At 39.9% G+C, this 26,543-nt stretch overlaps 1 protein-coding gene across 21 annotated transcripts in view; it reads left to right on the forward strand.

The window, feature by feature from the left end:
• LOC131427151 (voltage-dependent calcium channel type A subunit alpha-1) overlaps nt 1-26,543 on the forward strand; it is a 394,973-nt gene that overhangs the window by 299,513 nt on the left and 68,917 nt on the right. For 11 of the 21 annotated variants that reach the window (XM_058590094.1, XM_058590095.1, XM_058590098.1 and 8 more), the window contains 4 exons: nt 3,912-4,022; nt 17,723-17,806; nt 24,935-25,117; nt 25,824-25,915. In XM_058590094.1, the coding sequence (XP_058446077.1) occupies nt 3,912-4,022; nt 17,723-17,806; nt 24,935-25,117; nt 25,824-25,915 (470 nt within the window). Of the gene's footprint in view, nt 1-3,911; nt 4,023-16,743; nt 16,855-17,722; nt 17,807-24,934; nt 25,118-25,823; nt 25,916-26,543 lie in introns of all 21 variants that reach the window. The other 10 variants (XM_058590100.1, XM_058590097.1, XM_058590099.1 and 7 more) reach the window with 3 other exon arrangements.

The following is a 26,543-nucleotide window of genomic DNA, read 5'->3' on the forward strand; positions in this document are numbered from 1 at the left end:
GATGTATATTTCGCTGTTCATTGAAGCAGTAGTGATGAAGGGTTTCAAAATCTTACCGCAGCTACAAATTGCTTACCAAACCATAGCTTCCTTACCAAATTTTTCGACTTCAATCGATGTCTCGGACTGGTTTAACACTTGCCCTTTTCGCACCGTATAATATTGTGGTCCCGGCAAGGATTTGTAATCGACTTTCACGTAGGTTTCGTCGTCCATGATAATGCAGTTCAAATTTCCAGCAAGAATCGTATTGTACAGCTTTCGAACCCTCGGCTGGATCGATGCTTCTTGTTTCGGACTACGTTTTGGTTGTTTCTGCTTCTTATAGGTTCGAAGATTCAAACGTTCTTTAGCACGAAGAACATTGAACTTCGAAGTGCCCAGTTTTTTGGCCACATCCCGAACTGGAACCTCCTTCTTTTGCTCGAACGCCTTCAGTATACGTTCATCCAACTAAAGGTTAGCAGGACCTTTTTTTCGCCACGTTTTCGATTTATTCTCAAAGGTGTTATCCTCACCGAACTTCCTGATTGCCTTTCGCACGGCTTTTTCACTTACTCCTTCCATTTTTGCTATCTTTCTCAGTGACAGTCCGCGTTCTGTGCACCATTTGTACACAATTTTTCGACGTTGTTCTGCTGAAAGTCCACGCATTTCGAAACAAACTAATGAAAACGAATAAACAACTGCACAAGTGGTTAGAGAAGAGTGTAAACAACAGGACGCAGACATAAAAATTGACAGATTCTGAACCATTGCAAAATGGCAGCGGTTTTTGGTTGCGTCCATACTTTCTGGGACAGTCTTCATATCCGATAAAATTATATTTATTAAATCATGTTGCTGCGTTAAATGCAACAAGGCAAATTCGCGTTTAAGGAATGTAAACCAAGTTTACCAAGTTATGTAAACCAAGTTTTCTTTGTGTTGGTAATTTGTGTATTACGTACATTTTATTTGGTACGTATGTCGTAGATTTATGTATTTAAATATGCAGTGCAACCAGTTTACCAAAGTGTCTTAAACGATTGAGTTTAAAACAATCTTTTTTAGCAATGAATTATTCTCAAACGAAGCCTGACTTTTTGGATGAAATTCATTTTCATCGCTTTTTTGAGTTGCAATTATAAGCAGGATGAACTGATTTGTTTATTTTTCAACCATGTGGAAGATTTGTTGATTAATATCAGGAAAAAAAGTGTAGGAAATTATTTTCAAGGACGCATTGTTGACATTACTCACACGCTTGCAAAGTGTCTTGCTCCTTAAATTCCATCCATTCTTGTACAGGGTAAATTTTGAAAAGGCACCCTATAGAAAAGTAAATCGTATTCACGACAATTCTAATTCTAATTTTTTACATTACAAAAACTTTTTTCTAATTTTGATTAACTCAGAAAGGTTGGATGTTGTTTTTAACACTCATTTTCGGGCTGCTCTTCCTAGTTATCGAAAATGCAATTAGTCAGCCAGGGTCTAGACAGCAAGAAAAGAATTGTAAAAATATCGATGTGGCTAACAATAAATATGAAAAGAATTTAGACGTACTGAACATCAAATGCAATAATTTTCTGTTTATCGAGAAATTTTTCAAATAACTTACACGTTATTACATCGAAACAACGTATTGAGTAGATTACACATCAGCTTGACTAAATAATGTATACGATTCTAGTAAGAAATTATGCATTTTTTCGTATAATATTACAACTTTTAGAACGACACCAAAATTTTTGTGATATTACAAAAAAATTGCTGCTAGTAAATAGTAATTACTACCGATGTGCAGCGATTACTATATAATATCACAACTGTCTCGGTATCGTTCTAAAGGTTGTACTATTACACGAAAAGATGCGTAATTTCCTATTATAATCGTATACTTTATTCAGTCAAGCTGATATAATCTACTCAGTACGTTGTTTCGATGTAATAACGTGTGATTTATTTGCAATATTTCCGGAAAACGAACAATTATTGCTTTTGATGTTTAGTACGTTTAATTTTTTCACATTGATTGAGAATCACTTCCGGGATGTTACAGTTCTTTTTTTGCTGTGTACTACAGTTCGTTGCTTGAATAATAACTTGGTTAAGTAGGATTCAGACGGTTCGTCACCGTCAACCTCCATTACCGTTAAAATTAGTTGAATGCATTCTAATGGAGACATTCACACACAACGTCACCGTCACGGAACGTGTGAACGTTCTGATAAAGAAAGTATTAAACTATAATTTTGACGGAAGCTGACGTTCCGGTGACGGTGACGGAAGGAGACGGACCGTCTGAATCCTACATTATTCTTCTAATGGAAGTGACACAACAACCGTGCTGCCAGCATCTGCAGCGCTGAAATAATAATATCAGAAATTTTTCACCGAATAGTTTGACTATTCAATTAACAAATACTAACTCAAGATTTCGCTAATACAGATGGAGTTTATTTTTATAAATGTTGACTAGTTCCAATTATTATGTTTACAAAAATTATTTTGTTGTCGTTCTTTGCATGAGAGTCTCGAGGGGAAGCCACTTTCATATTTTTATCGTATATTAGAAAACTATTCTTTTTTTCCGGTTTGCAATTAGAAGGTTTAAATTCAACATTTATATTCAGAATTTAATGATTGATTTCAGAGCCAATTGCAGTGAAATAATATGTGTGACCTTGTGATCATAGTCTAACCAAGCGTTTTCCAGTTTTAAGTGGATACCCCTCGCTCTTCATAAGTGTTGGTATTTATTATCTATCAAACGGAATGCGATTTATGGTGTCCTCCAATGTTCGGTTTCACAAGCTGTCTTTCCTTATTGGCATGATACAATGTACTGTCTGGGGAGTGTGCTCCTGCTTCGGTTGTAACGGCATGAGTGCTGCTGGCACCACTTTACATGACTGTGGTCCTGTTTGATTTTGTTTATGACCTCATCCGCACGCATTTTCAACTCGTTTTGAATATTTGATTTTGTTGTTTTTCAGTGCATGTCCTCTGTTTGTCTGTTTTTTTGGTTTCTCTATATCAGCGCTGTCACACTAGGTTTCCGCAGCGATTCGGACATTCTCCAAGCCTACTAAATTTAGCGTGACTGCTACGAATATTGAAACACAGGTGTTTTTTTAAATTATACTTTGTACGAATCATCAACATCATGGATTGCAAACTGTTTTCCGTGTGGCATGTGATTATTGTTTTTTTTTATGTGCGTCAAATCACCACAGAACTATCACAGTGTTTGTGTTTATGTATATCATCCAAAAACGCCCAAAACCGTTTTCTTGTGAAACAATGCAGTGAGTTTAAAACCAAGTCTCTGGAAACGAATCTTAGATCACATGACACTGTTAACACTAGATAAACCTGACATACGAAAACCTTTCCAAACACCGTAGATTAAAGTACAACCCGGTTGAACATTGAATTAACAAACCTCTTAGATTGATCCCTGAGATAAGCTCTCCTCTCGATCTACCGTCTCATCACTCGTTTGTTTCGCATTCTCACATAAACTAATGTTTAACTTTGAATTTGTTTTATTCGCTGCTTTTTGTAACATTCATCACACTTCTTCGGTTGGACCACAAATCGTAAAAAAATATACAATTTGTATCGAATATTGATACAACGACGTAACGCGCGTACAATTCGTGGCCTGGAACGACATCGCGATTGGTGACCGGGAAACGGCAAAAATCGCACACTTTTACAATTTTTTTCCTTTACCTGCTATTTTATACTATTTGAATTCTTTTCATTAAACCGCTATTCCAAACCCGGCCCGCTATTCCTCCGATTCCGTTTGGTACTTTTTTCGATCCCACTCCGTCGAATCGAATGACCGAAACACGAAACTCACTCAATTACCGAAACACATTGTCGAAACATGCATTCCCTTCTCGGCCGACCGGCAGTATCACAATCAAGGAAAAGAGTTTGAGAAATCGTTAAAGTATCTCAACATGGGATTTACCGGGATGTTTAGCGTTGAGACGATACTGAAAATAATAGGATTTGGCGTAAAGGTGGGTATACGAGTGCAGCGCATTTCGCATTCGGATTCATCATGCTCAGTAAAGGTGTTAGAATGTGTAATTCATAATTGATTATTTTATATTCAGATTAAGTTTTGTTTTTTTTTACTTTCTGTGACTTCACATTATAGCGCAGTTTGATTTTTATTTGTAAAAAGAACAATCTGAATGAGAATGTAATCAAAATGGAAATGAGAATAATAGTGATTCCAAAATTAAGAAATATTCTAAATGTCTCTACTGGACGAAACATGGAGAGTTAGATAAGTCAAAGAAGGTTTATAGTTGTGAACTTAACATGTGATATAGAATACTGTAGCTTAGTGACAGAGCAGTTCCACGGGTCGGAGAAGACATAAGGTTTTTGAAGTCCTATTTTTCGCAAGTTTTCGTTCATCTATTTACTATAATGTCTTCAGAAAAATTAGTTCAATATCTCTCTCAATTGGTATAGCTTGTCAAGTTCCTGAACTCTCGAAAAATAGGTTAAGAAAACTTTCATAATATGAGAGATTAAAACTATACTTCTTACAAAGCAGAATATTTCAAATGTTTTAGTATTCAAACGTACAACTTCAATCATCCGGTTCTCTATCGCTGTTGTGTCGTAAGGAATATCGAACGAATAAGGAATAATAACCTGAATCCAAATGTAATGATTTGATTCATATTTCAATATTTCCTTACTACTTTTGGTTCATATTGACTACTTCAGTTCTGTTTTAAGTTGGTAACAGTCAAAACCAATTTAGAAAATGTTCCATCTATAGATATTTAGTTTTCCATTAGTTCAACAACTGAATAGATACCGTTATCTCTCGTAGACTAGTACAATCATAAATGTCATAGACTGTTATTCACCCGTAGAAGTAGTTTAAATAGAAACTAGTGTCTGATTATCTACTTAACTGCTCGTTAGCTACGTTATGAAATGCGAATGTTCGACGCGACTTAAACAACGAGACCTAGTTCGTAGATGATTAGAAGTTCGGTTCAGTAGCGTTCATCACCTATACCTCATACAACACACATTACATTGCGTGTACTATCACCGAATAGTGTAGTCTAGGATGAATATTAGTGAAATGAAGTATTCTGAAATTGTTTCAGTCGAACAACAAATCAACATCAACGGTCATTCCAGTCGCAGAATAGATTAAATGTTAATACATCCGCTGGGTAAGGGCTAGTATATCTTCACATGTTGAATACGTAAAACCCTCGATCTCGGGACATTGTTCTGCAGGCATTGTATTGCTACTGCACACGCATATTTCTCCGTTTCACACATTTAGTAGGTACGAGATTTCCTCTTCCAGGTTTTCTACCGAGCCTCACGAAGGATATTCTCACTTCGGGCATTCTTACTACATGCCCAGCCCTCTGTAATCTACCGTGTTTCATAAACCTTAGAACGTTAGCATGTTTATATACCTAAAACATTTCGTGCTTTGTGCGCCTGTGTCGTTCCGAATTATTTAATTGAACGCCACGTATTGATGCAGGATTTTTCTGTCAAACGTACCGAGTCATCTAAAATTTGTTTCCTTTAGCGATCATGAGTTATGTCCGAGCAAGGCATTCTTCGATTTAGTTTTTTGCGTCCGAACAAGGTATCTTATATCGTTTTCGTTTATTGATCAGAGCAGCCTGAGAGCTGATTCAAAAACGAAAACGGTATTAGTTTTGTCTACAAGTAACTGCATTGTAGTTGGCAAAGGCATCCATAGTGTCTCACGGCAATTTTCTTCTTAAAAAGCGCAAAATTCTCTTCCACAGCTCTACGATCAACACCAATTATATCAATGTTTCCCGTAAACCCAAGTAGCACGTGGAACCAAATGGCAATTCCATTTTGCTTATCGGGTCTTCATATGGCACCTTAGAGCGCTACATTAACCACAGGTTTAACAGTGCACCATGCTTCAATCCATTTAAATTTCCAAATGCATCAATTAGAATTTCGAGCGTCTTTTCAATCAAATCTTCCTGAAAGGCACAGTTATTCGCGTTTCGCTAGTTTGTATGGCATCTAGAAATCTAAAAATCAACTGATGAGTCCACAAGCAGAGGGTATGTCGGTATGTAAACTTTGAAAAACTTTGAGAAAGTACAACCTTTTCCAACTAAGAATTTGTTTTGACTAGTTTTTGAAAACAATATCAATTAAGTGGCCACATTTGATTGACAATAGAAAATGACTACTTTTTCTGCGTTTGCCATAACCTTTTCGAAAACCTCGAGTATAATAGCGTCGATTCCAGCACGAATGTTTGCCTTGAGCTCGTTAATAGTTTTTTTTTTTTAAATAACTATTTATTGGAATATGAGTTAAAATTAAATTATTAAGATTTAAATTGGGTGTTCAGCCACAAGTGGTGACTTTTCAGCCCTGTTATATATATATATATATATATATATATATATATATATATATATATATATATATATATATATATATATATATATATATATATGATTTGGTTATTACCATGAAGACATCATTTGCTTCCGCAATTCCGAGATTTTTGTGTAGGGAAAATTCTAAACCTACTTGTATTGTGTAATGGGGAAAAGGAACTTATATACTAACTTACTAACTAATACAGAGAGCGAATCGATTCAATTGAAGATTGCATCGATTTTTGTCTTCTCGCTCGTTAATAGTTTGAGGCTGGTATTGTTCGATGATTCTACTGATGATACTATAAATCCTTCCAGGTTGAGACTCGAACATGCGAAATCTGGCTTGTAAGACCAGCGGCCTATGCATTGAGTAAATAAAAATGATATGATAAAAACAGGCAGGCCTAAGATTACGTTGTGTGTGTGGGGTCTATCAATCCAGCTTGAGACCCTTGGTGACTCTATTTGATTCTCGTGGAACTACTCCACTAGAGATGCAACCTTGTAGGTTCTTGGGACGTTCTTCTCTCCACGTCAGTGATTTCGCCCATCAGTTTGGTCGTTTAGGAAGACGTGACCTGCGATCACGTAGGCTGCCTCTCGGGATACGGTTTTTAGAAAACTGCTAACTATGCGTGCTCTCCAGTTGCTGTTCATTTTGTTCTATACTAAGCGCCGTGGCTTATACTAGGGCACCGTACTTTACAATCGATATTGCTACGCATGTCAGTAATTTGAATACTGGAGCACATCCGCAAGTTGTCTGCTGAACCTATCATCGGACCCCTCGCATCGACTTGCGATGATTGACTCTATGATCTATCATATCTGTATGACGGGCTCAGTTAGACTGTTTGCGATTTCCGACCACGTCCCATTGTCTCCATTGTACAGTAGCAAACGCTATGCTAACGCTTCCGCAATAACTATCACCTACTTTATAACATTCGTCGTTCATTCTACTCTACCCGAAACCCGAATTTATTGTTGGACAGTCCTTCCTTTCTCCCGATGCAGTTACCCAATCTCTGCAAGGGTTTAAAGACTGTCCTAGAAAGTATGGAAACACTTTGATTTCGCAGTGTTAGATATTCAAATTTTATTCGATATATTGATAATATTAGACTACAACAACAAAATATTATTCTCAACATTTGCTACTTAGCCATTGTAGACTAGCTGGCGCACCTTCTTGCGAACGTTCATCATTAAATTCCATACAGACTTCTTGGCGACAAGTTTTGACACTTTTTCCAATCTTTTTCGAACTGTTGAATGGTTTCAGCTGCCGAGATATGTTTCCTAAGATGTGCCTTCGTTAATGCCCAAAATTCCTCAATTGGTCGAAGTTGTGGGCAATTTGGTGGATTCATGTCTTTTGAGACGAAAGTGACATTTTTGGTACTATATTATTCTACCGTTGATTTCGAGTAGAGGCAAGAAGCAAGATCTGGCCAGAAGACAACAGGATCCTAGTGGCTTCGAACCATGGGTAGAAGTCGTTTTAGTTAACATTCCTTGATGTATATTTCGCTGTTCATTGAAGCAGTAGTGATGAAGGATTTCGAAAGCTTACCGCAGCTACAAATTGCTTGCCAGACTATAGCTTTCTTATAAAAATTTTCGACTTCAATCGATGTCTCGGATTGGTTTAACACTTGTCCTTTTCGCACCGTATAATATTGTGGTCCCTGCAAGGACTTGTAATCGAGTTTCACGTAGGTTTCGTCGTCCATGATTATGCAGTTCAAATTTCCAGCAAGAATCGTATTGTACAGCTTTCGAACCCTCGGCCTGATCGATGCTTCTTGTTTCGGACTACGTTTTGGTTGTTTCTGCTTCTTATAGGTTCGAAGATTCAAACGTTCTTTAGTACGAAGAACATTTGACTTCGAAGTGCCCACTTTTTTGGCCACATCCCGAACTGAAACCTCCTTCTTTTGCTCGAACGCCTTCAGTATACGTTCATCCAACTGAAGGTTAGCAGGACCTTTTTTTCGACACGTTTTCGATTTATTCTCAAAGGTGTTATCCTCACCGAACTTCCTGATTGCATTTCGCACGGCTTTTTCACTTACTCCTTCCATTTTTGCTATCTTTCTCAGTGACAGTCCGCGTTCTGTGCACCATTTGTACACAATTTTTCGACGTTGTTCTGCTGAAAGTCCACGCATTTCGAATCAAACTAATGAAAACGAATAAACAGCTGCACAAGTGGTTAGAGAAGAGTGTAAACAACACTACGCAGCCATAAAAATTGACAGATTCTGAACCATTGCGAAATGGCAGCGGTTTTTGGTTGCGTCCATACTTTCTGGGACAGTCTTTATGGCACCTTTGAGCGCTACGATAAAGCACATGTTTAAGAGAGCATCACTCTACTTCAATCCATCTAATTCCCAAATGCATAAATTAGAAATTCGATTCATCGAGCATCAACGATCAACTTTTCTTGAAGCCACAGTTCTTCCTGTTTCGCTGATTTGTATGGCATTCAAAAATCTAAAAAAAACAGCTGCTGAGTGCACTAGTAGTCTTCCCGGAAGATATCGAAGATTTGTCCGGCATTTATCGTCCTTCTCAAAACTCGACTCTGGTGCTCACCGTTAGACGGTTGTTCCTCTCTGATCATTTCTATCGGTTTGTGATTCTACGGTAGTACAGCACAATGACGAATTGAAGAAGATCAGACATTGTTTCATCTTTCTCATAGGCCTTTCCGTTTCAAAACAGTATATTTCTCTAACATTTTTTTTTTTGTTTCAATTATACAGGGTTTAACGTCTTAGGTCATTCGCCTCTTCGGACCAGAAAACAGAAATTCGAAGTTCCTTACCTCTCGACGTCTCTGCACTAACGTATTTTAGTATCTCGCTTGGTATTTGATCAATGGCAGTGGCCTTATTGTTTTTCATTCGGCCCCTTCGTTTTCCGATACACCACCATGAAACCTCACAGTCGTTCATGAAACGATTTCCGTTGAGGTCATTTCATTGAGATTCATGCTGCATTTTTCTTACCCATTAATCGCACGCATTCATCGTCGTTCGTCGTTTAATCGTTCTTTTCGTTTGATGTTGTCGTAACTAGTGATATTTTCACGGTGTTACCAATGGTGAATCGGATGTTCCTCCAGCCATCTTCAACAGTAAATGCTTCAAGCTGCTCCTCCGTTGGTAATGCATTTTTTTGTTGCTGCAAGTAATCGTAATTTTAGCATCCCGGTGTCGCTGTATTTTCCATTGCTTAAAACGTTGTCGATTTGGTGTGTAGGTCAGGTGATCTCCATGGATGCTTTATGGATGTCTTCACGAGGGAAGAAAAATGCTTCTGACGACTATTCTGACGTTCTACATTATTCCAACTGCCCTTAGAATTCTCCAAACTTATCATTGCAGGTTGGAGATGCTGAAGTTGAAAAATAACTCGCGTGATAATCAGCATTACGACCCCAGATCTCAGCTCGTTCGTTATTCTACGGCTTTGAAAGAAGGTAACCTTTAGATGCCTGCTTTTCCACACAGGCTGCTCCATCCAACAAACCACCTGCAGCATTGAAGGTACGAGGTTCACTACGTTGTTCATTATCCGCCAGATCCTGAGTAATCAAGCGATTTGCAGTTTCCTGTGTCAAATCGTAATCCTTGGACCGATGCATACATTTATGATGATTGTTCCCGGGCCGTGTTTCTCATATTCTTTACTATACGGTTAACTTATTATACTTTGTCTTGCAGAGGATTGATCGCGCTAGTAAGCTGGCATCTAGAAATAAGCTGAGAGCAAAGCCTTGATATTACATTCCTTTTGTGGAATTCGACCTTCTATTTAAACAGACTTTGCAGCCGATTCATAACGTACAGAGGCCTGTCATGATTGGTGCTACGATTGTCCTGATACTATGAATTTTTCCAGGATGAGGCTCGAACATACAAAAACTGGCTTGTAAGATCAGCGGGCTATGCATTGAACCATCAATCCGAGTATTGGATTTAGCTGAACGAGCTATATAATTTCTCATCCATGCACTCTTCTAACATGGAATAAAGTCGCTGCGATATCCTCTTTCTTTTCATGTCAGCGTACGACAAAAGTTTCTTCTGGAGTTGATTGGGTGATCTTTTGTACAAGGTTAATAATACATTTACGTACTTCCATCCCATCCCGCAGTAAGTCTAGTAGTTCGCTTTTTTCTGTGTCACAGAACAGGACTGACAGAAACTGCGTCAGGCCCAAGTTTACGTTGTTTGCTTGGGATTTATCGATCCAGCTTGAAACTCTTTGTATGAGACGATGAGTCTATCTGACTTTCGTGGAACTAGTCCATCTCCGCTACTATTGGGCTAGAGATACAACCTTGGAGTTTCTATGGGCGTTCTTCTCACCGCATCTGTCATTTCGCTTCACGTCTTCCTTAACGACCAGAACGATGGGCATCATGTCAGGCTGCCTCTCTTGCAGCTCAATCAATCCTCCGCTAAGTGAATCGAGTATGACAGGCTCAAGTAGACTTCTCTCTGAACTCGCAATACAACGTTATTGTGACATCTGCATGACCAACTAGTTTGATTCCTGACGAGAAGTTCAACTTCTATACTCGGTCGTCTCATTCTACAGAATTGGAGTAGGAAACGCGAATCTCTATTGTATATAGAAGAGGTTTCCAATCAATTCGATTTATGGCCGCCAGCCTTGTTAGCTGCGAAGGGTCAGCAAATCGTCCTCGCCATGATCGATCGATGCACACCTCTTCCTCTTATACCGTTCGGATCATTGTCGAGGACCATTTTGACCGGGTTGTGCTTCGCCATTGTAGAAAAATTGTCGGCCCACCGGAACAGTGTTGAACGTTTCGACGAGGGTTGGTCCTTCCAGCAACTGATGTAGTTTAAGGTTCATTCAACTTCTGCACGTACTTCGTCATAGATGGTTTGCGACACCTCTCGTGTACGTTGATTTTCCATAAGCATTGTCTAGGATTCGTGCCCGTAGAGGATAACCGATCTAATTAGACATTTTTAGATAGTTAACTTCGTCCAACGGCGTCATCATTGCCAATCATAACTCTTAAGCCTTGTAAACAGTGGGTCGCGTATAGATTTTGAATCGACCACGTGGCTCCCTCAATTCCTTTTTGCGTCTGTGTGTTTGGAACCTCGTTGAATCGATTTTATCTCTTTTTTATTCCGTACGCTACTAGGAAATTCAAGCGGATTGAATGGCGAACGCTTTGAAACTGACTCACAAAAAATATACGACTAATCGTATTTAAACTAAATTATCTAGACGACAGATTTTTGATATAAGCCTCAGAAGTCGAAATATTCGATGAAAAAGTAGAGGTATGACATTCCAAGTGTTGCGATTCTCTCTAAACTCAATCAATCATTCTGAAAATTCCACAGAACATTCTCAACTAAATGTTAAAGGCACTGTCAGGTGGATTTTCCGATATTCATTATTGTTTCCAAGAAAATTTGATTTGAAGCTTGAAAGTCTTTGTCTTTGACACATTGATGTCAAGTCCGATTCGCCTGGCTTCAATTTTTAGTCCGACGTTTCTTTTATCTTTTCAAAATTGCTTGCTACTATGTCAATTTCATCAGTAAAAACTAAGTAGCTGTACGAACTTTCTGAAAATCGTGCCACTCGTGTTTCTCCCAGTTCTTTATATTACACCCTCCAAGGCAATGTTGAATAGCAGACACGAAAGGCTATCACCGTGCCGTAACCCTCAGAGAGTTTCAAAGGGACTCCAGCAACACACATCACTCGAACCATCGTAACCTTGACCAATCGTATAAGTTTGTTCGGAAATTCGTAGTGATCGCGATCGACAGTGTCGTAACCTTACCTTACCTAACAGCTATAGGTAGCACTGCTGCAACCGTTATAGGTACGAGGTTATCGAATCGAGGAAATGACTGTTTGGCGGCGAATGTCAGCAGTTGGTCGAAGAGAAGAATGCAGCAAGGGCGAGGATGCTGCAACACCGCACTAGAGCGAACGAGGAACGATACAGACAGAACACTGTTTTTCGGAAGATAAAGCGCCACCAGGGAGACTAAGACCACGAAGCGATGGAACAGCTGTACCGCGCAAATGACACAGGGAAGTTCTATGAGAAGGTGAACCGCTCACGTAGAGGCTACACGCCATAGGCCGAAATGTGCAGAGATACCAGTGGTAACCTTCTCACGAACGAACGTGAGGTGATCGACAGGTGGAAGCAGTACTATGACGAGCATATGAATGGCGAAGCACAAGATACAGAGAACGGTACAGCAATCAATCTGGGTGCACGCTCAGCCGACGACAGATTCCTAGCCCCTGATCTGTCGGAGATAAGTGAGGAGATCGGCAAACTGAGGAACAAGTCCCTACAACTTTTTGGCTTCGCTGACGGTATTGATATTGTGACACGTAACCTTGAGAAGATGACGGAAACCTACATCGGACTCTGAAAGCTGAAGCTTTACTGTATCAAGCATACGTCTCCACATAACTCGGTCCATGGCTGCACGTCGCCAGCCACTCAATGCACGGATGCTTCTGAAATCACCCTCCACTTGATCGATCCACCTTGCTCGCTGCGCTCCTCTTCTTCTTGTACCAGTCGGATTAGATTCAAGAACCATTTTCGCTGGGCTGTCGTCCGACATCCTTATGACCTGCCCAGCCCATCGTAGACGTCCGATTTTAGCTGTTCGTACGATAGGTGGTTCTCCTAGCAGCTGTTGCAATTCGTGATTCATACACCGTCTCCACGTTCCGTCTTCCATCTGCACTTCGCTATAGATGGTCCTCAGTACCTTTCTTTCGAAAACACTGAGGGCGCGTTGGTTCTCTGCCAACATAGTCCAGGTCTCGTGGCCATAGAGAACAACCGGTCTAATGAGCGTTTTGTAGATGTTCAATTTCGTGCGTTGGCGTATTTTTCTCGATCGAAGGGTTTTTCTGAGTCCAAAGTACGCACGATTCCGTGCCAAAATACGTCTATGAATTTCTCTGCTGGTGTCATTATCGGCGGTCACCAGTGAGCCCAAATACACGAACTCGTCAACCACCTCGATATCGTCACCGTCTATCAATATTCATGGTGGGAGGCGTAGTGTTTCTTCTCTAGAGCCTCTTCCTCTCATGTATTTGGTTTTTGAAGCATTTATGGCCAGTCCGATACGCCTAGCTTCAGCTTTCAGAGTCCGATGTAGGTTTCCGTCATCTTCTCAAGGTTACGTGTCACAATATCAATACCGTCAGCGAAGCCAAAAAGTTGTAGGGACTTGTTCCTCAGTTTGCCGATCTCCTCACTTATCTCCGACAGATCAGGGGCTAGGAATCTGTCGTCGGCTGAGCGTGCACCCAGATTGATTGCTGTACCGTTCTCTGTATCTTGTGCTTCGCCATTCATATGCTCGTCATAGTACTGCTTCCACCTGTCGATCACCTCACGTTCGTTCGTGAGAAGGTTACCACTGGTATCTCTGCACATTTCGGCCTATGGCGTGTAGCCTCTACGTGAGCGGTTCACCTTCTCATAGAACTTCCCTGTGTCATTTGCGCGGTACAGCTGTTCCATCGCTTCGTGGTCTTAGTCTCCCTGGTGGCGCTTTATCTTCCGAAAAACAGTGTTCTGTCTGTATCGTTCCTCGTTCGCTCTAGTGCGGTGTTGCAGCATCCTCGCCCTTGCTGCATTCTTCTCTTCGACCAACTGCTGACATTCGCCGCCAAACAGTCATTTCCTCGATTCGATAACCTCGTACCTATAACGGTTGCAGCAGTGCTACTCACAGCGGACCTTATGTTCCTCCAGCCGTCTTCAAGAGTCGCCGCGCCAACCTGCTCTTCCGTTGGTAGCACTTGCTCCAGTTGTTGCGCGTATTCCTCTGCAGTACGAACGCTACGTACGTTTCGAGCCGCCCCAACATAGGGAACAGACGCTCGGGTAGGCACGCTCTCTGTAAAGAGAAGGCAAGCCCCCCCTTCTCTGTCAGCATACGCCCAAGGTCCCACCGGGGTTGATTACCCGATCTTTCTTTTGGTTACTCGAACCCCAGCCGGCACCGCGGGTAGGTAGGGATAGGAGTTACTGGACAAGAGGCTAAGAACCACATTGGTGCCTAAATTGCGCATTGTCCAGTCGTTTACCAACCAAAACACCAACCATAGTGTCGTAGGCTGATTAGAAATTGAAGAATAAGTGATATGTGGGCACATTGGAATCCCGGCACCTTTGCAACACCTGGCGAATGACGAACACTTGGTCTCATGAATCCTTCTTGATATTGTCCCACGATTTCGATTGCAATCGGTGAAAGTCGATGGTATAAAATTTGGGAGGATACCTTGTAGGCGACGTTCAGCAGAGTGATCGCGCGGTAGTTGCAGTAATTCAGCTTGTCACCCTTTTGTAGATGGAGCACATAATTTTTTCCATCCATTGATCCGGTAATATCCCGATTTTCCAGTGCGTGATTATGACCCAGAGCAGAACTTCCACTAGTACATCATCACCGTAGTTCGATTGGCAATTGGTCAACGCCTGCGCCCACTCCTCCTGGACTTCTTGGTCTGGGACCAGTCCTCCTGGACTTTTGCCTTGCCGTAACCCTCTTCGAGTTTCAAAGGGAGTGTTTTTTCACAGATTCCTTTCAATAACTTCAATGCTATTAGTTGAGGTCAGTGGCGTATCTAGAGGGAGGCGACGGGGACACTCGCCCGGGCGCAAGGTTGTTGTGGGGGTGGCAAACTAATCCTTGGGACCTTTTTTTTTTGCTCACCCAAGTCATCTTTCCGGAGATGGAATTCTTTTTTTTTTGCTCACTAAAACCATGCAAATCCCTTATTTTGCCCCGAATGCCAAATTTCCTCGGCACGCCACTGGTTGAGGTTATCAAAAACTGGGAACAGTGGGTTTGTTACTTGATTTATAATCAATGAACAACAGCATCGTAATACACCAGGGGAATTACAACAGAATTCTGCGGCTGGAATGACCGTCACTTGATTGTTATACTACTTTCCCAGTAATAACAGGTATGAATGTTAGAATCACAGGAAGAGACGAAAAAATGGCTGTAGTTTTAGTAAACATAGATCACCACCCATAACACTTAGATATAATTTAGTATCCATTTATAAAATTTATACCATCGATGGAGCTCATCAAATGAAAAAGGTTCGTAGAATTGGTCACTGTTTGATGAGGCTCATGATTTCGGTATAATGTTCCATGTATTAAATTGAGTGTTTCTAGAAGTGCATGATAGTCAGATAGTCCGAGGAACATCAACGTGTATCGATGATGGGACGAACCTAGCTCTTGATCCGGTTGTTCCCAGCTTCCGAGCACATGTACATATAGAAAAATGAAGGTAAAAACGCTAACGTTGTATTCCTCTAGTGAGCATGGAAGTGCCGAACCCATAACAAGTATCCCATTAAATGCACACATTAATCCATCAGCATGCGCATGAGCTTTAGTTTTGTTACGCTTTGAATGGCGATATTTATGTAAACAATTTTTGTTTTTCGTGACTTACAAGTAATCTCGAATGAAAATTTTTCTCGTACCTTTATAGCATTCGCTTAGCCTATCCGAATGACTGAAGGTGCGCTGAAAAGGTTCTTTATTTGGGATTACTGTTTCACGCAATTATTTTTATTATCACTACACGCAAACTGTGCTATGATATGTCACTGCTCGTTTGGAACATTGTATGTATGTATGTGTGTGTGCGCGTGTGTTGCTGTGCGTATGTAAGTGTGCGTGTTTGTGGCCTTGGCTTATTTGCTCTTTACAACAGAGAACCGTGCACCGGAGCACGGCCCGCACCGTGAGAATGCTGAATGTTTACTTTTCCATGCACCGGAATACTGCAGCAAGCATTCATGTGATAGCACCTTGCCTTGAATCTATGCCTGCCTGCCCATCAGTTTGTTTTTGTTTTTATTATTATTAGTTCTAGGGACGAACGAAGCATGCTTACTGCTATTTATGTTTTGATCTTTGGTTTCGCGAAATGGATATTACCAATAGTTACCAAGCCGCCACGAATAGGATTTCGTCGTTTATCGAGAGTCGACAGTAATCTCTTGAAGGCAGCCTTAGGCTCTACCGATCTCTAGTTAAATCGATCAAATCATGGCAGATCCATCTAGGTTGAAATCTAGGTCTTACCAGAATAAATCGACTCTCTGTCGATGTCTGTCTAGGATAATAAACTCGAAAGCACCAGAACGCAAGAAAAATCACTTACGCTCAACACTGACACTCGTTTACCATTGCTATTGCCCCTTCCTTCAGTTCCACGATGCGCCACCGACACTGATCGACATTCTGAGCTTCATGAATTTGGTATTCACATTCTTCTTTTTACTGGAGACTATTATGAAACTAATCGCATTCGGATGTAAGGTTGGTAGCACTGCGCGAATAATTGTGTTTGTTTTAAGTTTATTTTTAAGTTATTTTTTCGATTGACATTTCTCGATCGAACTGTCAAGCTGCCATCTGTCGAGACCGCAGCGAGCTGACGTTTTGTTTTTGGGCGCCGAGGTTCATCCAGAAGAAAACAAAAAAAACAACGAACTAAGTGAAACATCTGTTCCCAAGATGAATACCGCTGATGTTTACAATCTTTTTTGTTACTGAATAGTATTTTTCAAGTAGTACACCATCTCACGCCTCATCACCGTCATCTGTTCCGTTTCTATTAGTCAGTTAGGTATCAGTCAAAACAAAAACTTTCTAGACAGTTCCGTTGTTGTGTTAGTTTTGTATAAAATGAAAACCAATGCTATGAATCTCTCTTTGATTACATTTAAAATAGCATCATTCTAGTAATGCCAGCGAATCCGTCTTTTTTTTGCTGGAGGCTATTTTGATTGTAGGCTTTTCGTTCCGTCACTCTCATTTTCTTCTAGTTTGAAAACTATGTAGTTTATTTCCCTTCTTCGGTGTCTAATTTGCAAGTACGAAACTTCCCACCAGCGGGAATATGGACCAAGTATGTTTGTTTAAATAATATTGGTTTTTGTTCAGTTTCAATTATGGATTCGGTTTTGTTTTGATTCATTCTCGAGCATTTCTTTTGGATCCGAAATAAGTAGAAAAGAGCATTTGAATTCATTTCACAAATTCAACCATCGAACTATTTTTGTTCACGATTTTGTTTTTATAATATATATTTTTTGTTTGTTTTTCTTCATATTATCCCAACCATAAACTAATAATCTTCCTCGTTTTATTTGCTATTTGTGTTTCGTTCACGCCGTCAATGCAGAATTTTTTCAAAGATCCTTGGAATATATTCGATTTTATAACAGTTATTGGAAGTATTATCGACGCATTAGTTTTAGAATTAGGGGTAAGTACTTTTCAATATGTTTTGTATTGAACTTTGTTAGCCTATCAAACAATAATTCAATTTCAATGACACCAAATTTGGTCCTGGATCAAATTTAGATTAAGAAAATCGCTAAACAAAACTATATAAATGGAGAAACAAACGTAATTTGCTTCATTTCTTTTATTATGGCGAAAAGTTGTTTTCAACTGATTATAGCACAAAGGTCTGAAGGAGTCTTTCTTTTCATTCTGCTGCTTTTCACTTTATACAAGTAGTAGAATTTATTCTCGTTTACTCTGTGAAAAATAGATTCTTATTGCGATGAATGAAATTTACGAAAAAGTAACCCTCAGAAGCAACGGAACATAAAAGCGTGTTCAGTTCGTGCAACTGCTTTGCGATTGAGCTTCCCAAGAGATGTGGAAAACCCTAAATCTCACAAAGAGCACCGGTCGATTCTATTTATTGCATTTCTACCTGGTAGGACATATTTCCAAATAACACACACAGCGTTATCGATCGTCACAAAACTAGGCGCTTGTATTCTGTCATGCAGGAGGCCATCAGCCACCAGGTCGACGCATTCACAACCAGTCGGGTGTACAAATCTGTCACCGCCGCATAACTACTGTTGACAATATTAATGTCGTCTGCAATACCAAAAACCAATGTCGTTTGGCGAATCAGACGCAAGGTAAAAAATTGATCAGTTACTTATCTTTCGTCAGTAAATGCGGCCTGATAAATCCTTACGAATTAGTTAGGTGAAGGTGAAATGTGTCGATAGAGGATATGGGATTGTTTGGAAGCTGCATTAAAAATTGTAATAGTCCGATAGTAGAAACATTCCAGTTTGTAATACTTTTGATAATGTTTGCATTGAAAAAATGAACTTTTTCTGAAAATGAAAAACTTAGACAGATAATTGCTTTTGATAAATTTCCAATGGAAGGTAGTTATTTAAGTTTACTTGTAAAAATATTTTACGCCTTTCGGCAATTGACCAGAGCACTCACCATTGCGGACGAAAACATGCGTATAGGAATGTTTTTGAGTTCTTTGTTCGTTTTATTCATCATCCTCCAAAATTTTCGCGCAAAAATTGTTGTAGTAGATCTTACGCTTCAGGATGGCCCAGAAATTCTCGATGGGACGTAACTGCGGGACGTCGGGCGGGTTCACCGACTTGGGTACCACGTCGATATTTAGCTGCTCTATGTCCTCCAATGATCGTAGTATCGTAGACTAGTGGGCCGATGCCAGATCCGACCAGAACACCGCGTTTTCCTCCTTATGGTATTTCTTGACGAACGACGCAACTTCCGGCAGGCATTTCGTACTATAAATTTCTCCATTCACTGCCAATCCGGAGTGAAAAAAGAACGGCTTTGACATCCCCTTTTCGCTGATTGTCAGCCACAGCAGCACCTAAACTACAAAGTGCCCTGCCAGTCGTTGCCATCCAGGATGAGATAGGTCTCATCGTCCATCACCACCACCACGTCGCGAGTCGTCGAGAAAATCGAGTTGACCGTCATTGTTCCGAAACCAGAGGATATTTTTGGCATGTATGTTCATGTTCGCCAGGTACTTTTTTGGCTCCTGGCCAAGCGCTCGTAACGATGTAACCACTTTTCCCTCGGTTTGCCTCTTTAGCTTCCTCTGGAGCTTCTTTTCGATCATGGTCGTCGGCCGTCCGGGACCGAGCTTCGATGCTCTGATTGTTGTCTATTAGTGCCTGATAGTGTAGATGCCGGAACGGATGTATCCGGCGTGCACAAAGTGCCGCACGAGGTCCATTTCCGATACGGCGGGGTGCCGTTCTTTCAACGCGCACACTTCTGAACGGAGTTGCTTCACTGTTTTTGCCATCACAGTTCAGAGTTCGACTGATAGAGCTGTCACATTTTGTCTGCTGATTCATAGGCTACTATGATTGATGATATAACCCATAAAAGATCAGCAATTTTGATCCGTTTTTTTAATCAAAACGTTACACTAAACATACGATACTCAGCTCGGACTTTTCCAGTAACTGTTTGTTGTCCCGCTATGGTCTCACTATGGTCTTATTTAGATATCTCATCAATTTATCCGGGCCACTGTAAGCTGATTTATGATATTTTGGCTGTTAGATAGCCAATTACAGCTTCCACAGCACAGGAACTAGCACGTTTCCGTTGAATACTGTGCTCCAATAGTTTATGTCGACATCTCGGTCCCCTATCTGCACGCTATTTGGGATAGTGCAGTCCATCAAGCTACCACTTGTCCTTGATACTAACTAAAAATGAAATTTCCTAAAATTTTAGGAACCAATAAGCATTGAAGCAAAAAACTCACGATGAATTCAACAACATATCACTCCAGCATTAGCTACGAATAAAGTGAGAAAACTCTATTCATTTCATTTATTTTATCCTACTCAGATAACTGAGCTGAACATTTTAGCCAGTGAATCGTATGTACATCATCTCGTTCGGCTCAGCTTCATGTCCATGCTCAGAATTCAGAATCCAAAATACAGGCCCTGAATTCTGGTCCAGGATTCATGTCCTGAATTCCAGCAGAGAATCAAGGTCTAGGTCCATGGATCCGGGCCAGAATTCACATTCTGAATCTTGGTCCGGAGTTCAGGACATTTTCCTGAATTTAAGTTCAGAAAACAGGGTTAAAATTCAAGACCACAAATCTATGGACCTGGAATCGGAGTCCATAATGTAAGCTTTGGTCCAGAATCTATGTCCAGAACTCAGATCGAGATTTCCGGTTCATAAGTTGAGTTCATAGTCGAATTTGGGTTCAAAATCCAAGTCCAGGTCCAGCGAATAGGAACAGAATTCAGTTTCAATGTTCAGGAGCAGAAAATCATGTTCAGTACTCATATCGAAGTTCTTAGTTAATCCAGTGTCAGAAATCAGATCTAGAGTCCAGGTCCAAGTTCATGTTCCACGTCCAGAATCTAGATCCAGAACTTGAGTTCGGAGTCCTAGATTAAAATGCAAGACATGGGTAACAGTTGTGGTAATAAATCTAAATACAAGTCCAGAAACTGCATTCCAGAGGAAGGTTCAAGACTCAGAATTTTGTTCCAGAATCTAGACCCTGAGTTCAAATCCATAGTTCTTCATTGAGATCCAGAAATACAGTTTAGAAATAATATCCAGACCGGATCTTGGATAAATTTTGGATCTGTAATTTGGACCTGGAACCTGGGTTCTGGATCTAAATTCTGAAACTAGATTATGAACTTGGATATGTGTTCTGGGCTTGAATTCGGAACCAGTATTCTGAACATAGACATGCACTTGGCTCCTGAACTCTGCAGCAAGGCTCTGGATCGGTATCTAGAGTCTGGATATTATTTCTGAACTGGATTTCTGGATCTCAATGAAGAATTATGGATTTGAACTCAGGGTCTAGATTCTAGAACAAAATTCAGAGCCTTGAACCTTCCTCTGGAATGCAGTTTCTGGACTTGTATTCAGATTTATTACTAGAACTGTTAGCCAGGTCTTGGGTTTTGATCCAGTGTCCGAAAGTTTAAGTCCGGGTTCACAATTCGTGTAATGAATCTAGATACAAGTCTAGGAACTATGTTCCAGTGCTCTCTTCAAGGTTCAGAATTCTGTTCAGAATCTAGGCTCTGAATTCAAGCCCATATTTTTTAATTGAGATCCAAAATTCCAGTCTAGAATTCATATCAAAAATCTAACCATACGTTCAGAATTCAGGTACAGATTCCAGAGATCCAGAAAAAACCACCGCAATCCAAATTCAGAATTAGGGCCCAAAATTCAGTGCAGAATCCAGCTCACGGTCCCGAATCCACGTCTACGTTCAGAACCCCAATTCCGAACTACGATCCAAAATATAGATCCAGAATCGAAGTCCTGAACCTAAAGTTCAGGTCCTTCATCCAGTTTCAGACTTAGATTGTGAATTCAGGCTCAGACTCAATATCCATGTTCGAGCTGCCAGATTTAATATCCAGGTCCAGAGTCAATGTTCAGAACTCAGATCAAGGTTCTCAATTCTGGTTCTCCAGTCAAGTTCATAATCGATACTCTGAATTCAGCTCCGTATTCCGGTCCATAATCCAGAGCGCTGGCTGGTCTAAAATTCTAATCTAGGCTTCAGATTCAGAATTCTAGTCTACAATTCAGCACTAGAATTCATGTATAAAATTCAGATACTCGAATCCAGGCTAAAATTTCACGTTCCGATCATTCCTGGATCAGGATATTTATATTCATATTCATATTTATATGCACCACTTACGAGCCAAGCATATGTGTGCTTCTGTGGCTCAGTCGATTAACGTATCTTTTGTGATCCAATGATTTATTTATATTTCAATGAAGGCTCAGAATTCAGGTCAACGTTCAGAATCAAAATCCAGAAGTTAGGTCTAGAATTCAGCTTCAAAATTAATTTTCATTTAAATTCAGTTTCAGAATTCAGATTGAGAATCCAAATCCAGACTTCTAGTTCAGGTTCAGGCTCCAGATCTAGAATACATATTCAGAATTAAGGTCTAGAATCCAGGTTTTTACTTCTGTTTCTGAACTCAGACACAGAACTCAGAATTTTGTTTTTATTCAAGCCCAGAATCTAGGCCCTGAACTTAACTCCAGAATTCAGGTACATAATCCTGAATGCAAGTCAAGAATGAAAATTCAGAATCTAGGTCTAGAACTCTGGTTTAAAGTTGAAGTCTAAAATTCAATGAAATTCACATTCATTGATCAGGACCTGAACCTGATATATTTCATTCATTCTACCCTGCGCAGTTGCCTGAGCAAGAAGTGAAACAAGTGCATCATTCAGGTGGGTTCAGCTCCAGAGCTCAGTTCCAGTTCCTGTATCAAGAATTCAGTTCAGTATTGAATCATTTACGGAACGTTCGCTGAGCCAGTTTCCCTTCAACGAAGATCGATTGCGTCATCCTGCTGCTGGTCGTTTGCATTGGAGAAAAATTCAACGAAAAGTGGACAACTATGGGGAACATTATGCAAAATCAGTCCTCCGAATGACTCCAAATGTTATCTAACGAACTATAAAGATTGCTTCTTTGCAAATCGGAGATAAGGATTTAAAATTTAGTGCAAATCTAGAATAATTTAATTAGCTTTGTGCATTTTTCGCAGTGCAAAATTCGCACCAAACGGGTGCGAATAAAGGCAGCATTTGTCTGCTTCGCGTTCGAGAGAAATGCTCCCGTACTTCATTTTGATAGTTTCTTTCACTGAAATATGCAAATCTAAAATGAAATAATCGCCATCAAAATTCCTTATGTTGCTATTTTTTACTCTCATTTGTTTCGCGTTATTCAATTGTGTGGTAGAAATTATTTGCCGCAAATAAGTCAATCTTTAGTATAAATATTGAATTTTACCCGGATCGGACTTCCGCTCTCGATTTTCTCAGAGACCGCTGAACCGATTTTGTTTAACAAAGATTCAAGGTCTTATGATTCCACAGCTTGCAATTGAATTTCATCTGGACCCGACTGCCGGTTCGGGGTGAAATGTGCAAAAAGATCAATTTCTATCTGACTTCAGAACCTGAACCATATTGCTATTCCAGTTTCAGGATCTGAGCCTGACCCAGGCCTTGAGTCTGAACCTAGACTTGGATCTTGGATGGTCATGGATCTGCTCCTACTATAGTGCTTAAACAGATCCAGATCCTGAACCTGGATTAGAATCTGGATTTATCATATTACTAGTCCAAGTTCATGCACAGGGGCTGGAACTTTAACAGAACCTGGGGTGTATTATGCAACCAAATCAAATCGACTTTTTCGTACAAGCGCTCGTACAAAAACAATTTGTTTCGAGTTTCAGAATGCGGCCACTAGATTTTGCATATCACGGGATCAGTTCAGATCTTAAACTGAGCGAGTAATATGGTGAGATCATATCCAGTTGTAGGATCGCGATTTCAATTCGGGCCCGTAATACGTGGTTGATAATATCGAAGAAATGGCGTCTGTAGATCAAAATGTGGTCGATTAAAAATTCTTTTTGTTGTGGTGTTAAATCATCAGGTGCAGAGGTGTATTTTACGGCACTGGAGAAAGGTCTACGGATGCCCATATCCTAGAAGACACGGCATAGTGTAATAGCCTTTGATCGCTTCTCGTTGGTGTTTTGGTATGAAACTGAGTTCTGAACCATAACCGACCGAAAATAGGTACTCATGACGAAAATGTCCAGCTCAATGAGCTGTGCAAGCTACAACGAATGAATTGTATCGCTCACTACATCAAACCCGTGGCCCGAACTTGAGAAAGGCATTGATTTGAAAAACAAATTGCTGAACATATTTCCGATTTCATGGAGCAAAAACTTTGGTGTAATGTTAGATAGAACAAGTATTTACGATTCAGTTCTACCCAGTCTTGTACAGGGTAAATTTTGAAAAGGCACCCCATGGTAAAGTAAGACGTATTTACGTCAAAACCTCTCTATTATGTAAATGTAAAGTTATGTGATTGATCGGTCACATTCTGAAACGTTACAGTGAAACAACCGCAATTCCTACTGCATCGCAGAGCACATCTGTTGCGCCGGCGACCGTTCAATGATTTCGCGTTTCCAAGATATCGCATTTCGTATCCAGCTGCTCTCTACGGGTTATACGTTGTTGAGAGCCGCTCTTAAGATAAAAGAGCACACAATCTCACCTTCTGCGAGAACGAACCATGCCCCTGTCAGCATACCACAGTCATCTCGTTTTTTTCCTCCTATCCTCTGCTGGGTAGAAACATCTTCAAAAAAAGGTTGATTAAAATTGAAATGTCTTCAAGTAAAGTCGATGGCCTTATTCGAAGGTAAGATTAAAATAAAGCATCTCTAACTTCACACTTCCAGGGTAGCTCAATATCAAAGCAATTTTACGAATACCAGAAAGTTTTTAGGCTGTACGTCTAGCTCTGAGGAATACTATTTCTCAAACAATTTTCACTATTTCAATTACGTTCATCAATTTCTCTCAAACTGGAACACGAATAATCAAATATGTTACAATATTTTATTCTACTTTCCCACGCACATTATTAACTACAACTTTAAAATATAATAATTCTAACCGATATCAATTTCTCGTTTTCTCTTCTATCACTCCGTTCTACATCCGCAGGAAAACTCATTCAACGTTGGATTTTTAAGACTGTTTCGTGCTGCACGATTAATCAAACTACTCCGACAAGGTTATACAATACGAATATTACTTTGGACATTTGTTCAATCATTCAAAGCACTGCCATATGTCTGTTTGCTGATTGCCATGCTATTTTTTATCTACGCAATTATTGGCATGCAGGTATTTTTCATTATCTTAGTCCAAGTTTCAACCCACCCCGGCCCCCGACCAAAAAAAAAAATTTCCTCCATGGCGGTTTGCCGTTATGAGTGGGAAAAAAATCCAATCCTCTCAATTTTGTTTCACTCCTTCCCATCTGTAGTTGTGAATCCCGAATCGAATTGGTTTGGACATCCTTGATTTTTCCGTTCTTCGATTTTTTTTTTCATTCGATTATAAGTTTTTTTCAGGTTTCAAAATTTCAATCAAGGGTCATAGAATAGATCAGTTTTGCAGAACAAAAGAAAACGACGTCATGTGCCACTCACTTATTCTACTCATCCAGTTGTAATGCTTTTCAATTTTTAAATATTAACAATAACGTTCTACAAGCATGACAACCTTGAGTTATTTTGCGAAAAGTTTATGCTTGGATATTTCAAACATAGAAGAACATCATTTGTAGTTTTCTTTTCTTGGAATATCCAAAACTGCCAACCCTTTTCCGATATATGCTTCGTGAATTCGATACTATTGCTAATTCAAGTGCGCCTATTCAACCTGGTTTCCTTTTAACATGAAATTTTCTACCGTTTTTTTTTTTTGTTTCTTTTTCCATAGAATAGATGATTTTAACTTTTCCATTTCTTTTTGCAATCACTCAAATGAAAATCGACCGAATAAAACAAAAAAACTTTTACCAAAAACAAAATAACAAAAAAAAAAGGTTTTCGGAAATATGAAGTTCGATCCGGACACCGCCTTAAATCGTCATAATAATTTTCAGACATTTTTCGGAGCGCTACTGCTGCTTTTTCGGTAATGATCAACATCCTTTGTACCTGTTATACCTAACGTAGTACTGTTCCACCAGGCAAGCAACTGTCCACAATCCTCAGATACTGACAGAATTATCAAAACAAATTAAAACAAATCCCCACCAAATCGTCCTACAACACACTTGCCACAGCGACAGATTGCTTTCCGAAAGTGTACATTATTTTCCCAGTATTTAAAGTATATGTGTATGTTTGTGCTCACCATCCTCACCACCCTTATCCAGGGGGATTGTAATGTATTGTTAGAGTATTTCGGATAATTTTGCTCGTCAGTGTGTAAATACCAGCAGGTTAGTTTGTTGCTATGCTGTTACCTCTAGGTAAATGTTTAGAGAAGGCCCGAAGTGTACATTAGCAAGTAAATTTTACGATCGATTATTGTTGTTGTTATTGTGATGGTCATTGGTTTGAACAACAATTGAACGCCATGAAAAGTTTGATGGCATGTTTACGCACCCTCTAAATGTATTTGAATAATTTCATTGTAAGACTATAACGAAAATCATGTAGGCGGTTCGGGACAATTTTCGAAAATTGAACTTTTAAATTCAAGCATTCTTTTTTTTTTAAAATGGAATCATTAAGACATAAACCACTCATCTAGGGGC

The sequence above is a fragment of the Malaya genurostris genome, chromosome 2 (genome assembly GCF_030247185.1).
Source record: "Malaya genurostris strain Urasoe2022 chromosome 2, Malgen_1.1, whole genome shotgun sequence".
NCBI lineage: Eukaryota > Metazoa > Arthropoda > Insecta > Diptera > Culicidae > Malaya > Malaya genurostris.